This window comes from Dromiciops gliroides, chromosome 2, assembly GCF_019393635.1.
Source record: "Dromiciops gliroides isolate mDroGli1 chromosome 2, mDroGli1.pri, whole genome shotgun sequence".
NCBI classification, from domain to species: domain Eukaryota; kingdom Metazoa; phylum Chordata; class Mammalia; order Microbiotheria; family Microbiotheriidae; genus Dromiciops; species Dromiciops gliroides.
In genome coordinates, this window is record NC_057862.1 from 509,799,199 (window position 1) to 509,816,687 (window position 17,489).

The 17,489-nt window shown below is 39.7% G+C and overlaps 1 protein-coding gene across 2 annotated transcripts in view; it reads left to right on the forward strand.

Annotated features, from left to right (window-relative positions):
• KBTBD11 (kelch repeat and BTB domain containing 11) overlaps nt 1–17,175 on the forward strand; it is a 52,078-nt gene extending 34,903 nt beyond the window's left edge. For both annotated transcript variants that reach the window (XM_043984097.1, XM_043984096.1), the window contains exon 3: nt 11,084–17,175. In XM_043984097.1, the coding sequence (XP_043840032.1) occupies nt 11,987–14,239 (2,253 nt within the window). In that variant the 5' untranslated portion in view covers nt 11,084–11,986 and the 3' untranslated portion in view covers nt 14,240–17,175. The remainder of the gene's footprint in view (nt 1–11,083) is intronic.
• Nucleotides 17,176–17,489: the final 314 nt, after the last annotated feature.

Consider the following 17,489-nt stretch of genomic DNA (forward strand, 5'->3'; position numbering starts at 1 on the left):
TAAAATGAGACTGGAATAGAATGTGTGATGTGACTTTGGAGGTGAAGGGAGACTGAGTATAATAAGCTCAAGAGCCAGGGATAACTTTATCAGCTTCTACAAGTAAATAAGCAATAGTGTCTGGCATGGAGATGAGAATACTTAGGGAGTGCGTGATAGTCATCAGGAAGAGCTGTGAATGTGAAAGATGGAATAAGCTTGTTCTGTTTGATTGCAGAGGTCAGGACCAGAGGCAATATGTAAAAGTTGCAGAATTAGACATTATATCTAAAAACTTGGGGGGAAAACTTGTTAATAGTTAGAGATACCTAAAAGCAGAAATAGAATGGTTCCAGAGGTAGTGGGTTTCCCATCACTGGTCATTTTGAATCAGAGGCTAGATGAACATTTGTCAGATATATTGTAGGGGCACATATTGATGTAGATCAGAGATGTTAAACACACTACCCATGGGCAGCTTTGCCATGGCAACATTCCCAGTCAGAACCATTTCAGATTGTGATCTGTACTAGATTAAAATGTAATTGGGAAATAGTTAACAAAAGAAATAAAAATGCAGTAGAACATATGTGGTTTTCTAAGTCAAAATATGACCTGCAATATCCTTATTCAGCGGTCTTGTTTCTATTTGAGTGATATCACGGATCTAGATCACTTTGGAAGTAACTTCCAACTTTGATATTTTGTGGTTCTTTGTGTAAAGGGATATTTTGTCCTATTGTATTTCAGCAAAACTAAAGACTGGAACCTGGTAAAATACAGAAACATTGGAAATTACCCTCATGCACATATCACCTCTATCCCCAGCCAGTTATCTATATAAGACTCAGCAAAGTCTGAGAAATGTAAGTTGGCTTTTCATAAGTAAAGGTAGAGTTCAAAACTGAGGGAGTCCACCTTTGTAACTAGAAGGATTATTTAACAATAGCGGGTAGACCTCTCCAACCTCCTGCCTGGAGATGAAAAACCTCAGAGTTTCTGAGGGAGTAAATGAGAAGAGACTTTTGTCAATTCTAGGTTAAAGACTGTTGTCCTTTCTGAAAAGTGAACTGTAACTACAAATTCAGAGAATACTTTAACACTTGGCTAAGTGAGAGGTGGTGAAGCCTATAGCTACTCTTGGAATAGCAAAACTAGGGAGTTCAGCATGTAGACCCAATCCATTAGACATGCCACACCTTGTTAAGAGCCCAGAAGCTGAGCAACCTGCCTGGAAGCATTAGCCTAGTGACCAGATGGCCAGCCTGGCTTGGTCTGGCAGCAGCAGGACAGTGGCAAAGGGATCTGTCCAGCCCATCCCAGAAGCAGGTGGGCCCAGCAGTGGAGTACTCTATCTTAGCAGCAGCCAAGCCCAGTAAAGAGCCAGATCAGAAGGTGAACAAACTGCTCCATCCACCCCAACCTAGCATCAGATTGAGCTAGCCAGCTGGGACATTGCCCTTTGAGAAACCAGTCTGGCTGAGCAGCAACTTATCTATCACTAATACTATGCCCAAAGATTCAGGAAAAAATAGGAACCTGCGGCTCCTGAATTGTTAGTCCAAGTGTGTTCCTTTTATGTGTTCCTTACTCCCATCATACTTTTAAATTTATGCCCATTCTTGCCCCCCATGAACTCTGTGATTTGTGGGAGACTGTACCTTTGTGGGGTTTTTTTTTGCGGGGCTATGGGGGTTAAGTGACTTGCCCAGGGTCACACAGCTAGTAAGTATCAAGTGTCTGAGGCTGGATTTGAACTCAGGTACTGCTGAATCCAGGGCCGGTGATTTATCCACTGCACCACCTAACTGCCCCATGTTTTTTTTTTAAAGAAATGTTTTTTTAACTCTGGTTCTTGCTATACCATTGTTAAGGTAAAGTAGCCCAGTGAGGGGCTTATGAGCTAACAGGTTTAGAGAATAGCCATCAATGGGGTTACCCAAAAAGCAGTGGCAGGTATCCCTCTGGGGACCCAGCCTGCCTGTGCCAATGTGGGTGGGGGGAGGGGCAAAAGGATTGCTATCTCTGTAAGTCATTTGAAGACACAAAAGGTTTTTCTCTGGCAGATTCATAAGACTGGTAATGCTATATGTACTTTTAAGAGATAAATTTCTTTCTTAATCAGATGGATTCCTTTAGAATGTTTCTGCTAAATACCTCTTTTCTCTAAGGAATTCTGGATACACTTACTTTCCTTCTAAGTATAGTCACTAGATTCAGCCTACTATTTTAATTCTAGATGACCCTCATAGAAGCATATGGATTACACTCTGACATAAGCAGTCCTGTACACATTGTCCTATCCTCTGCTGTTACCATCTGCTTTGTTCTTGGAACTGGGCAGGATTATTCTGGTTTACTAGAATCCTGCTTATGAGGATACACTTGCAGCAAACTGGCAAATCTAAATATTTTTCAGGCTTTGAGCAACCAAACAGATAGATTTAGCAGAGTAAAAACATGCAAGATTATTCAGATTTTATAGAGTTTTAGCTGAAAACTACTCTTTACAACACCACCTCCCACAACTAAAAGAATATTTAATGAAGGATTTTATTCTCATGCATTGAAATAAGATAGTCATAGTGGAGATTGAGTTTAGGCTTTGACTCTTAGGTATCTTTAAATTTCCCCATAGGTGCTTTATCATTAATCCTGAGTGTTTCATAAAACCACACAGGATCTGAGGAGTCTCTAAGTCTAACTAAACTTGAACAATAATCCCCACTATAGCATTGTCATCAAGTGGTCTTCCAGCTTCTGTTCAAAGATTTCCAGCTATAGCCAGAGCTAGACCTAATTGCTAAAATGTTTTTTTCTTCACATCAAGCTCACATCTGTTCTTCTCCAATTTTCACCAACTGCTCTAAGTTCTCCCTCTGTGGTTAAGCAGAACAAAAAGAACCCCTTTTAGACAAGTTCTTCAAATCACTTGAAGATAGCAATCATGCCCCTGCCCCTGCCTCATCCTCCTAGTAATGATAGTTCTTTTCCAAGCTAAACATCCTAAAGTCCTTCAGATGATTCTCCTAATGCATGATCTTCACTTTTCACCATCTCAGCCACCTTCTCTTGGAATTGTCTCAGCTTGTATAGGTGTTCCTCAAAAACATATTGCCCCAGAACTGATACTGTATTCCTCATGTGATCTAACTAAAGGCTCAGCACAGAATTGTGCCTTCCTTTTTTTTCTGGATTCTGTCTTACTGTACCCTAACATTGTATTCCTGCCATATCACATTACTGACTCATGGAGTTGGCTGTTGTTGTGATATATTTTTTCATAGAATTCGTGCCCAGTTATGCCTCCCCAAGCTGAATGCATACAATTGATTTTTTAAAACTCTGTTGTAGAATTTACCATTTATCCCTATTAAATATATCTTATTAAATTTATCCCATTTTTTTAGACTGTTACTATATATTTTTTTGAATGCCGATTCTGTCATTCATTGTTTTAGCTATGCCGTACATGGCTTCATTTGGCAGGTTTCTGTGAATTGATCCAAATAATTGATAAAAATATTGAATGACACTGGGCCAAGTGTTATTTGACCTGGGCTAAATAACAGGCCAAATTATTATTTGGGCTACTTGTCTTTGCTCATTGCCCACACTCAAAGCCTTTGGTTTGGTAGAAATAGTGAAACTATTGATTGGCTTTCAAGAATCCAAAGTAACTCCCATACCATGCAGCATCCAAGTAGATGTTTATAGAGGAATCTAAAGTAATCCCTATTAATATATTCATAGAGCATATTCCAGAACTATACTTACTTGAAGCATTGGGGCAGGCATAATTAGATAGTTATAAACTGCCTTTGGGTTTTAGTTGACTGCAAACTCAGTATGTCAATATTATGATGTAGAAATTCAGAAAACCTAATATAAGATTTATTTAAAGAAAAACAGAAAGTTCATGATAAGTGAAATGCTAATCCCACTGTATTCTGCCCTCATCACTTGATATCTGAAGTAAATATGTTCAGTCATGGTCACCATATTTTAGGAAGGATATTGGGAAGCTGTGAATTGTCCAGAGAAGAGTGATCAAGATGGTGAAAAGCCTCAAGAAGACCAAGCAATATGAGGATCATTTAAAAGACTTGGGAGATGTTTTGTTTGGAGAACAGTCTCAGAAGAGAACAATATTCAAGTATCCGAAAGGCTATCTTTTAGACAGGTGATGAGACTTATTTTGTTAGTACCCAGTGGAGCAATAGGTGGAAGTGGCAGAGAGGGAAATTTGGACTTGATATTAGGAAAAACTCTTTAATGCTTAGAGACATCCAAAGTGGGAGGGAATTATTTAGGAAGTATAGTTATCCCTTTTACATCATGGAGGCCAGGAGTACAGATCTGAAAAACCCACATAAAACTTTTTGGTCCTCCTTTTGTACTAGAGAAGAAGTCTGAATTATCATGGTATTAAAACATAAAATATATTGATATCATATGATACTATTCATACATTTTATGCATTTCTGAGTTTCTAAACATTTTCTGTCATCTACAGTTTGTACAACCCCCCCCAATCTCCATTTAATATTTTTTATGCTGACCCAAGATATAGCAAAAGTGGGAAAGTCTCTATGTAAAAGGAATAATTGTAGTAGGTTTCTTTTTACTGGAGATCTTCAAGAATCAGTTAAATAATGATTGCTTACTGAATGTCTTGTCAAAGGAATTTTTGTTTATGTATATGTTGGACTACCTGGCTTCTGAGATTCTGTAATCCTGGGTTATATCCTCACAGACTTCCCTACAGTTTACATCGTGGTGTTGGGACTTGTCGTCCAGGAGACTTTCATTCACATTTGATTTCTGACACAGACTAGCTAGATACATGTAAATTATTATTATTGTTCTTCACTGAAGCTTATACTGTGATACACTAAATTTACTGCCATATATATTCACGGATACACTGAAATCTTCCTCACCTGGCCTACTATGATAGTCATATAAATATAACTAGGGCTCATGTTTATAAAGATTAATACTGAGGAAACACAAACCAACTCTTGAAAACCTGAGTCAAGACTGTGAATTTTATAGACAGCCTACTATTGGGCTACTAGAGAATCAGAAAATGCAAAGTAATATTTATATTAACTTAAGTAAAACATGATTAAGAAATTAGGTTTGCTTTAAAAGCACACACATAGATATGTGCACACATATACACATAAAATGTCAAATGAGATCAGTGAGTACTCTTGGAGTTCAGATAAGGTATTCTCCTCTATTAACAGATAACAAACTGAGCACTGACTATAAATATTTAAAAGGAAGATCTTAGGAATTAGAGCTGGAATTTAGAGGTATCCCAAACCAGCCATCTCAGTTTACAGATCAGGAACTTGAGACCCAGAGAAATGAAATGATTTGCCCATCAAACTGAGGACAAGCAAACTGGGATACAAATCCAAGTCTTCTGACTCCAAAACTAGAGTCTTTTTTTTTTACTCCGTTACATTGGTATATGTCTTATAAACAATTACATGAACATAATTCATCTTTGTCATGTAACTTTAAATGCACAAATATAGGCATGAGAAATAACTTTTCCAATAATTAAATATGCTGCTTATATGAGGGACAGATATATAAGCTTATACAGTTTTTCATGTAATGAAGAGTTGACAAAATAAAAAAAAGGTTGTGTGGTATGATTATGTATTTTGTTTCATCATTGAAGCTATAACAGCATAATCCTTGGAAAGGCCCTTAGCTCCTTCAAGAGAAAAATTGTATATAATCAGAGTTTAAATTTCATGTAATTATAAAAAAGATCTGTGATTTTGTCAGTGTAGGTAGGGGATAACACTGTGTGGCAATTCTCTCTATCAATTCATATTACAACCAATATAAGAGACTTCCCTTTAGTTATGCAATACAGCTTGCATATTACAAAAGTGAGATTTGAAACAGGTCTTCCTGAATCTAAACCTAGCAATTTTATCCATTAAGCCAGGATTTTTAAGTGTTATTATTTATAAATTATTTCTCTCTTGAAATAAAGGATAAATCCAGTCAATTTGCTTTCTGCTCCTAATTCCACCCCTTTCATATAATGTGTTCATAATTACCTGATCGTGACAGAATCGAAACTTTATGTTAGGAAACAGTGTACTTATTTATAAGAATCTCAATCTCTCTCTCTCTCTCTCTCTCTCTCTCTCTTTCTCTCTCTCTCTCTCTCTCTTACACACACACACACACACACACACACACACACACACACACACACACACACACACAAAATTTCTTCCATGTTTCCAATCTTGTCAGGAAAGGTGGATTGATCCAATTTTTTTTTTTTTTTTTTTTTGCGGGGCAATGGGGGTTAAGTGACTTGCCCAGGGTCACACAGCTAGTAAGTGTCAAGTGTCTGAAGCCGGATTTGAACTCAGGTACTCCTGAATCCAGGACCAGCGCTTTAACCACTGCGCCATCTAGCTGCCCCAGATTGATCCAATTTTGACTGTTTCTAACCAATTTAAGCTGTTCTGAACTTGTTTTAATTGGATTGAACTTTGTTTTTTACTGGTTTTAACCAATTTAAACTGGTTTAAAAATGGTCTGAACAGGTTTTCACTGGAACCAGTTTAATTGGTCTAAATTGGCTTGAACTGGTCTCAACCAGTTTTAATTGGTTTAAACTGGTTTTAACTCTGGTTTTAATAGGTTTTACTGTTATTGTTATGACTGGATTATACCAGTTTGAAATGGTGTAAATTGGTTTTAACTTTTTTACTTTTTTTAACTGTTTTAAATTGGTTTGGACTTGTTTAAATCAGTTTTGGTTGGTTTAAACCAGTCTGAGCTGTTTTGACTAATTTAAAGAGGTTTGCCCTGTTTTTAACTGACGAACTATTTTGAACCGATTTTGACTGGTTTTAACTATTCTAAACCAGTTTAAACCAGTACAAACTGTTTTTTTTTACTGGTTTTAACCTGTTTAAACTGGTTTGAATTGGCCTAAAACTCTTTGAGCTGGTTTTTTATCTTATTCCCCACCTTTACATTTACAACTCCAAAAATAAAAAAGAGACACTTTTGGACAGGAGGTGACTTGGTATAGTAAAAAAGGACACTGGCTAGGAATCCAAAAAACTGGCTTCTATTCTGGTTTACTAGCTATACAGCTGGGAAGAGAGGGAGAGGCAGTTGAATGGGATGCAAGGCACATATTAAAATAGCATTATTAAGGTAAAAACTAACATACAGTCTCCAATGCTTTCAAATTATTGCCTTTTATGTATACTGATTTTTAAAAATTGGAATGATTACTCAGTGTAGTGTATAGTCTATGCTTAGTATTAAGATAGAATATTCATTACCTTTTAAAATTGTTAATACATATTTTCAAGAAGCTAATATGCCTGATAGAAAAGCCCACAGGTTGGGGAGCACAATTTCAGTTGTATTTGCAGGGGAAAATGTTCAGTGAGATTAGGAATATGACTGCTAGTGCTATATAAATGTTGATATGCTCAGCTGATTACACTGCTGTATTGATAAGGCCAAGGTCACAGTTTGATTACTTCTTGAGGCAATTCCTTTTTGCTCTATGGTCATATCTCAATTTATTAGTATACTAGGGTCATGAGGGATCCACTAAAAAAGTGTGGTTAGTTCAGTGCCAATGATCACCACAAAAACTTGGAAAACTGCAAAAAGTCATTACTTAATAAAGAAACTTCTTTGGCTATAGACAACAAAGACTTTTAAAAAGTTTAAGTATTTTTATTTAAATCAATTATTTTTTTTCTTTATTAAATTAAATGTCTTCACTTAAAAAGAAAAAGACTTGGGGCAGCCAGATGGTGCAGTGGATAGAGCACCAGCCCTCGAGTCAGGAGGACCTGAGTTCAAATCCGGCCTCAGACACTTAACACTTACTAGCTGTGTGACCCTGGGCAAGTCACTTAAACCCAATTGCCTCACTAAAAAAAAAAAAATACTTGTAATTACAGCTTTATGGTTCTGCTGATTATATTGTATCTTTATTGTCAAGGCAGCATCTCTGATTTTGTCCAAATAACTCAGATTTGGTCTTCTATTTATAGCATTCATGAGCTCATTTTTTTTTCTGTATAAAATTCTCTACAACTTAGATCTGAAGTTAATTAAATTACATTTTCATTTAATAACATGGTATGCACAATAACCAGATCAGAATTCTTTTTAGTTTTTTTTGTCTTTCCAGACAAAAGCAAACTTTTAGAAATCAAGTTTTGAAAGAAACTGGCAAATGTCAGGGAAAGAACTGGAAAATGTGTAGATCAGCATCCCTTTTGTCTATATTTTCAACTGATTTTTCATGGATAAAATGTTACAGATTGTTTTCATATAAGGTGGCTACCTTGTGTAATTTTTATTGCAAGCAATATTATTAAAATAGCTTTCAGTTTCTATTATAAATAGTTTTAAATTCTTTTATAACTTTCTCTCCAAACTCATAGGTCTTTGAAATAACTTCCTGGATGCCTCATAACAATAAAACTTAATTTTTTTAAAGAAAAAAAAAGAACCGTGAGGTTTAAAAAAATAACATTTTAGTCTTTATGTTCTAAAGTATCTTTCTATCTCATTGGATACTGCATTAGGGGGAAAAAAACCTATCATGGAAAATCATAGTGATTAAAAAGAAAGATAGTCATCAAAATTAGGTAGGGTACAGCTGAATAAACATTCAAGGGGCTTTTTTTGTTGTACTAAGTAATGCCATTTTACCTACATACACTGTAAATTGGAGTTTCCTGTTCTTGAGATTATAGTAGCCAAGAGGTCAGGACTCTGCACATAGTAAGTGCTCTATAAATATTTGTTGTTGATGAGGATGTTGTTTTGGGGAAGAAGAAAAAAACTAATACAGTGGAAACCATCCCTTTGAACAACGAAGTCTTTCGGATAAAACCACGCTTTGGAAACTGGACTTCCTAAATTTGAAGATTAACATGGATGCCTTTTCAGTATGGAAGGTCAGAACAAAGGGAACCCATCTTAATGTCCAACACTTTATATGTTTGGGGACTGACAATAAATCACTCAACAGATACTTATTTTAACTGTTACTATGTGCAAAATGCACAGATAGTAAGTGTCTGAGACCAGTTTTGAACTCAGGAAGATGAATCTTCTTGACTGCAAGACAGTTCCTCTGTCCACTGGGCCACCTAGCTGCCCTTGCTGTGTTAGATACTGGGGATAGAAAGACTAAATCGTCCCTGCTCTCAAGAAGCTCACATTGTATAGTAGTAGGACACAATATGTAAATATGTAACTATATACTAAATAAATACAAGTTCATTTTTGTGGGGAAGTACTAGCAGATAAAGATGGGGAGAGGGATGGATCAGGAAAGGCTTCAGGTAGGAGGTGGCATTTGAACTGAGCTTTCAAGGAAACTAGGGATTCTGAGAGAAGAAGACAGAAGAAAGTGCATTCCAAGTTTGGGTCACAACCTGAGCCAAGATGTGTTAGATTTTCGGAGATGGTGTGCCATGTGTAAAGGAGGGAGGGAGGGAGGAAGGAAGGAAAGGAGGGAGGAATAAAAGAAGGAAGGAAGGAAACATTTATTAAGTGCATACTATGTGTGCTAGACACTGTGCTAAACAGTTTACAATTATCCTAATTTGATCCTCATAAAAACCCTGGGAGGTAGGTGCTATTATTATCTCCATTTTACAGTTGAGGCACACTGAAATCTCACAGGGTCACACAGCTAGTGTTTGAGGCAGGTTTTCTAAATGACCAGTTTGACTGGACCAAAGGGTCCATGTCTTAGTTAGCCTGGGAAGGTGAGTTGGATATTGAAGGGTTTGAAAGACATTATCTTTCCTCAATTGAAAATAAGAAAAGTATTGTATTGACATTAAAAGGTTAAGTATGACTTTAACCATTTATCTGAGATGCTGACACACTTTTCTTTACCACATGATACTTTGCTGTTAGAGTGATGCACAAACTTGGACACTCTTAGGTTAAATTAAATTCTTTGAAATATTCTCTTCCTCAAAGAATTGATATGATGTGGCCCCTTTTCTGTGCTTTGAGGAAATCTCTACATTCTTCAGTGAATTACAATGATTAAATGAAAATCTAGAAAAAAATAAATTTATTGTGTTATATAATACAGTTCTAGTTTACCATACATATGCAGGTGCTCACATCTACTCAGTAGGCATGATGAAGTGGGTATTTTCCTCCACTGCCTTCATGGCTGCACCAGTTGCAAAACAACTGTAAAAAGTGAGGACATTCTTATAGTGATTTTGTTGAAATATTTAAACAAGGAGTTAGAATTCAGGGTCTCTGGAGGATATTAAATATGTGACGTCCATGGAAGCCAATTTAAGAGATATCATCTGAAAATAACTTTCTCTGGAAACTGATTGTAGTAACTGAGTTTACAAGACCAAAGAAATAAATGTGGCATTTTACTAAAGAATCCAGAGTGAAACTATCTTTTAGCCAAGTTTTCTTTCTCTCTCCACTAGTTGTTTAAAGTTAGTTAAAACCTCAAGAGTTCAACCTTTAATTCTTAGTAATGAGCACCTACTATATTTTCTACCTGTTGTGCTGATTAAACTCCTATTTTCATATCTTTCCTTATTTTCACAGACACTGTGAATGGACATAGAAATAAAAATGAGAACTAACAAAAACTTGAATTTCATCAGAAACAAGCATGGTATAATGGGGAGAATGCTGGATTTGGAGTCACTGCATGGTTTTGAATCCTAACATTACTGCTTACTACCTGTATGACTTTCCACAGGTCACTTCACCTCTTTGGGCCTCAGTTTCCTCATCTGTAAAATGAATGGGTTAGACTAGACTAAGGTCCTTATGAATTCTAAATCCTGTTCCTCAGAGGGTATTTCACCTAAAACATCTTGTAAAAATAGAGCGTTTTAAGAGATATCCAGGAAAATTCACCATCTCTTTAGCTAAGTCTGTCTAATAGTGTGTGTGTCCATTTCTGAGCTAAAAATGATCTCTGGAAGTCCATTAGAGTAGGGGCCACCACCTTGGGAATCCTATAAAAAATGACTATTCAAGCATTTTCATTGTTGACTTTTTCCCCCAACAGGGGAAAGAAGTACATGAAGTGATGAGGCCCTGGGAAACACCTGATGCTCCAGCAAAGGAAGAGAACAAGGAAGGATTCTGATTACATGAAAATACATGCAGTCATTGTTTTTGGAAATCGACAAAACAAATGAATTATGGACTTACATTTCTCTGTATTAGAGTCGAGCTAACAATTTGGATTCAAAAACAAAAGCAACAGATAGATCAGGACACTAATTTCTACCAGAATACAAGGATTTTGCTTGGCATTTTATAAACACCGATTTCAAATTGAAAGACATTCAATGAAAGGTCACTGAGACTATCTCCAATGAGCAGAGGCTGAGATCCTAAATGAATTCTGTTCTACAAAGCCCTATTTTGGACATGCATGTGCCAAAAATGGCATGGAAGGAATGGCAAATGAAATGAAAAGTGATAAAGTGGGTAAACAATGACTCACCAAAAGAAAATGCATGTCCTCGCTTGATAGCTGCACCTTGATAACTCACTTCTGCAAAAAATTTTAAAAAACCCCAAAATCAAAACTGGTTGTAGCTTTAGAGCTTTCCTGTATGTACATCAGTTAAAACAATACCACCCAGGGCAGGGATCTGATCCAATAACCCTTCCTTAGCAAATGAAGAGCGATATAATGAAGTTATTGAGGTTCAAAAGTTCAGCTGTGAGTGCATCTAGAGTTTGACACACCCAGAACTGGTAAAGAATCAAGAGGAAGAAAACTACCAGTATGTGAAAAGCTCAGTGTGGAAACTGAAATTTGACCGTGTGCCAGAAAAGGAAGGTGAAGCAAGAAACTCCAAAGTAACTATCAACCTCGAACAACAAAAGCCAGGGTGATTTTATATTGCTACTAAACTGTAAGTGGGAGGTGGAACAGCAGCTGAGACAAACTCTGATCATGGAGAACTCAGTGGCTTCTTGCGTCCGATACTCAGGGGATGGCAAGGTAAATGGGTCAAAGTCTGGGGTCAGCTTTAACAAAGGATTAAGTGGAGAGAACGGGGACCCAGGGTCCGTTCGTCCGGCACCTGGAGAAGGGGACTTGAAACGCCTAGGCACTGACGAAGAGTGCCCGGAGACTAGAACCAACGGGGCGGAAGCGACTGAGCTTTCTGCACACACGCCCTGCAGTCTCAGTTCGTCCTTGTGTTTTAGCTCCCTGAACAAACCGCAACCTTGTGCAACTGCGGCTTCCGCGGCGGAGGGTGCAGAAGTCTCTCCCCCCTCCTCTACTTGCAAAGGAAATCGGGTAGTGAAGAATCAGTGGGAAATCAACAGTTCTAATGCCACGTCCGAAGAGTCGGGACAGGAGGAGGAGGAGGCTGCTAGGGCGGACCAGAGGAGCGCAACTCAGTCGCCGCCACCGCCTGTCACTTATTGTATCCAGACTGGAGCTCAGCCCAGGAAGGAACCGCTGCAGCCTGGGGACCCGGAGAGTGGTGTGGGGGAGGAGGGGGGAGAAGGCGGCGGCGGCGGCGGCGGCGGCAGCGGCAGCAGCAGCAATAACGGCAGCAGCATCAACCGCCGCGGCATCTGCAGCATCGGTCAAAGCCATGATCCAGCGGGTGGCGCGTTGGGAGAAGAGCCGGACTTGGTGATCGAGGTGGCTGGACGCCGCATCCAGGCGCACAAGTCAGTGTTGGCTGCCAAGAGCGACTACTTCAGAGCGCGCTCGTCTAGGGAGATTCTGCGGGTGAAGGGGGTGAGCTACGCGGCACTGCGGCTTCTGGTGGATTACCTGTACACAGGACACATGGGGGAAGTGAAGCAGGACAATGTGGCCGAGGTGATCGCCGGGGCGCGCTTCCTTCAGATGCCCTGCGCCCTGCAGTGCGCCACTGACGCCATGCGGGCGCAGCTTACCCTTGGCAATTGCTACCAGGTACTGAGCCTGGCCAAGCAGCAGAGGCTCAGCGAGCTCCGGGAGGCTGCCTATCGCTTCATGAGTGACAATTACCTCCAGGTACTGCGGGAGCCGTCAGTTTATGGCCGGCTGACAGGATCTGAGCGAGACCTCATCCTCCAGCGCCGGTTGGAGGCCGGTCGCAGCTGCCTCCTGGTGGCCGAGATCAATGACGTTTTTGAGCGGGTCGGCAGCCGACCCCAGAGTCGGGAGAGCAGCAGGCCCCAGAGTCCATCCGCCTCTGTCTTGTCGCCTGGGGAGCAGCCACCCACGCCGCCTCTAGCCCCAGCCCAAGGTTCGTCTGAGGAGGATGGCGGTCACAGTGACTCAGTCATCTATTACTACCAGGAGGCGGACAAGGAGTGGAAGGTCCTGACTCGGCTGCCTGAGGGGGCTAATGCCAAAGGCTGTGCCATGTGCGTCCTCTACAACTACCTCTTCCTGGCCGGGGGCATCCTGCAAGGGGGACCCGAGGGGAAGGCTCGCCTGTCGGACAAGGTCTTCTGCTACAACCCAGTGACCGACACTTGGACCACGGTTCGGTCCTTGAGCCAGCCCCGTTCCCAGCTGAAGTTGCTGGCCCTGGACGGCTACCTGTACGCTGTGGGTGGCGAATGTCTGTTTAGCGTGGAGCGCTACGACCCCCGCGCTGACCGCTGGAGCTCGGTAGCCCCGCTGCCCAAGGGCGCCTTCGCTGTGGCCCACGAAGCCACCACGTGCAACGGAGAAATTTACGTCTCGGGCGGCTCTCTTTTCTACCGTTTGCTCAAGTACGACCCCCGGCGGGACGAGTGGCAGGAGTGTCCTTACAGCAGCAGCCGCAAACGCTCTGCAGACATGGTGACCCTTAAAGGCTTCATCTATCGGTTTGACCTGTGCGGGGCGCGAGGGGAACCTCAGGCAGTGGCTTCGGCGGCCTGTGGTAGTGGAGGGGTCAATGTGTTCCGCTACCATTGCTTGGCCAAGCGATGGAGTCAATGCGCTTCGAACCTGAGGCCGCCTGGTGAGGCTTCTGGGCTACAGCCTTTCCGCTGTGCTGCCCTCGATGGGACTATCTACTGCGTGAACAGGGCCGGGGCCTGGCGCTTCAGCCTCTCCGAAGACGGGGAGCCTGGTGAAGATGGAGGCCAGAAGGGAGTCTTTGAGCAGGAGCAGCTCAAACCCCCCTTTGATGCTCGAGGGGTCCTCTTCCCCTTTGTGCTCACTCTGCCAGAGAGGTCAGATAAAGGGGAGGCCGGAGCACTGTAGGAGAAGGAGGAGCAGAGACAATTGTCAGATCCCCTGACTCCAAGTGCATGGTTCCCTGTGGTCCAAGGGCCATTTTGGGAGAAGAGTTGAGGGGCTATGGGAAAGCAGAAGAAGATAGCTAGAAGAACAAGATTGAAAGGGTGGGGTCATATAAGGGTTCATAAACATGGGCTTGCCATAGACTTTGAAGGACAGTATGCTTTTAATACTTTCCCAAAGTCTTCTCTGCTCCCCTGCTTCAATCCTTTTTGCCTTTGCTTGATGGGACTAGTTGTAAATGCAGCGTATATCAGATTAATCACATTTACCTTTAAAAACAAGACAGGTTTCCTTTGTGCAGATAAGGGGGCACCAGAGATTAACCTCTAGGTTTGTTGGTGGGGGAATGTTGGTATGTACAGTGAGGGCCCCAGGAATGTGCAGGGGTTTAAAAAGAAGCCAGACACCATTGTGAACTGGCACTATTAACTACCACCTATTTGGAATATAGAAGGAATGTCAGTATTCTCATGATAAATGAATAGGACCAGGAAGAACTTCGAGTAGGACCCCTGGAAGGAAGACTGGTCAGTTCTATGAAAAGCAATGGCCACTTTTGATTTTCTGCCTGAAGTTCACATTTTAATAGGAAAAAAAATGATGAATAGCTATTAGACCCTTGCTAACTGGCAAAAAAGCTAGATGCCACCAAAATTAGAAAGACCTTCTTTTTGGGCCTGTTAAAGACAAAATAAGGGAAATTCACATGCATTAAATTGGGTGGGCCCTAATGTATCCTAAATACTCCATGCTTAGCATCTATAAAAAGTATTGTACCATATAATAGAAATAGATCAAGAGAGGAAAAAGTTCAGTGAACAGACTTAGGCCCTGGCATGAGGTTGTCATTACAGTGTTTAGCTAAGATTGATTTATGATGTTCGAGGTAAAGGCTGTTAATAATTAATTATTCTCTATGGCACAGTGATGGCATATACCATTGTTTGGATTCTAAATCTTGAGAGGATGAATGTTTTCAGAAGAGAATATCCTGAAGAAGAAAAATAATATGAAAGACTTCCTTCTTGAGAATAATTGGAAAAATGTTTCATGTGGTGCTGGGAAAAAAAAAATATTGACATTGAGGAGAGGTCCAGTGCATTAGGCACTTTTCCTCCTTTTTAAATTGGATACCCAAGTGGTAGCCCTTTCTGGTTTTGCTTGAGAGATAACATTTTCTTTAAATAGTAAAAGTACAGTGGATAGGATACAATAGATAGAAGGACAGCCTTGGAGTTAGGAAGAAGTGGATATGAGTCTTGACTCTGAGGCATACTAGGTATGAGGCCATAACTTCTTAGTGCCCCCAAGTATCATGATAAATTATAGATGATTTGCAGTTCTGCATCAGTAGAGAGTTCCTATGCTAGGAGTCCCCTAAACTAGCGAAGTTACAGGTCTAGACCAAATAAAAATAATTTTAAAATGTCCTTTTTGGTCATTTAAAAAATTTGAAAACAAAAAAAATTCAGCTGAATGCTTAAATCATAAATCTAATTTAAAACATTTAATTCATTTCCAGAAATTTGGATAAGGCAAACTGGTTTGTACAAGTAGCATTCTAAGAAAATATGGCAGCTTTAGTCCAAAAACTTCAGCTACACAGTGACAATGAACACATCCACACTGAAAGAACTTATGTGTTGTGTTACTTGTTACATATGATTCTAGTAAAAATTGTATCTAATTGCCATTTCCAAAGTAGGATAGGAAAGTCTACCTTGACAGACAATACTTTGATAATTTGCAAGACTTTTATTCTGTTTTTGAATTTACTGTTCTTATCTATAATACATGAAAGGCCATGTAGTATAGTGAATAGAGAACTGGGCTTTAAGCCACAGAGGCCTGGGTTCAAGTGTGACACATACTGGCTCTGTGGCCCTGGGCAAGTCATATTATTTTTCTCAGTGCTCTAGATAACTCTAAGAGTTGCTCCAGGCAACTCTAAGTTGAAGAGAAGGTGTTCACTTTCATTGGTAGAGGGAGTTTCCTCATCTTGGAGTTCTTTAGACCAATGAGATCACATCTAGTCCATCTCCTAGCCTATGCTATGATAATAGCACTTTTCAGATTTGCAGAAATAGTTTCTAGTTACCAAGAGCTTAAAGGTGAAGCATATGCTCATAATCACAGACCAAGTGATCATAAGTGAATGTGCTCTTTTACATCAGGAAATGTGTATTTGAAAAGTTGCTGGAATGTAATTAATTTAAAGATGTGATGTCTTTTTGCTTGCTAGTTTGGTAAATGTGAGTTGCCATCTCTGCAGGAGCTGCTAGGATTGTTTGTGCTTTGGTAAGATTTTTCTTCAGAGTCAATGGTTTATTGAGCCTCAAAACTGTCAGCAATTCTAATATATTTAGAGATGATCAATTTGAAGCTCATCCTGTGCATGTCTTGAAGAAATGGAATTTAAAATATCAGTTGGTCATATATTTTGGTGTAATTGGATGTTTGCTAATGATTACTCATGCATTGAGAAGTGGTATCTTGGCAACTTGGTTAATCATCTTAAGAACAAAAAATAAGAGCCTTGTTTCACTTTATTAGTCATTTATTGAAATATTTGGGAGAAAAGGCAGTAGGATTTTTTTAGTCTATAACAAAAAATGGAAGGAGTAGTTAAAGATTCCATTTAAATAAATGAACATTTTCTTTTGAATTTCAGTATTTTCTCCCAATGCTATAACATTCATTCTAATATATTCACTTATTCTGGTAAAAAAAAAATCTCAAATTGGTGAAAGTATTTCCAGGTAGGAAGTAAATAATTATTGTGATTTTACTTCAGATATTGTTCTATTAATTTTGAGGAAATGTTTGAAATGAACTCTTTATTTTTCAAGAAAAACTTCATACTTCATGCTGTGTAAATAAAGAAAATGGTTTTTGAAAATGGCTTTAAAAGTATTTTTTTTTTGCTATATCAAAAGTGTCCTTGTCACTCATTAAGTTCCCCAGGATTGTCCCTAATTGCTTTGGTGATCTGCTTCTCCATTCTGGGAGCTCCTAGCACTAAAGGGGAACTTAAAAAACAAATCAGGGGCAGCTAGGTGGCACAGTGGATAAAACACCGGCCCTGGATTCAGGAGTACCTGAGTTCAAATCTGGCCTCAGACACTTGACACTTACTAGCTGTGTGACCCTGGGCAAGTCACTTAACCCCCATTGCCCCGCCAAAAAAAAGAAAAAAAAAACCAAACCAAAC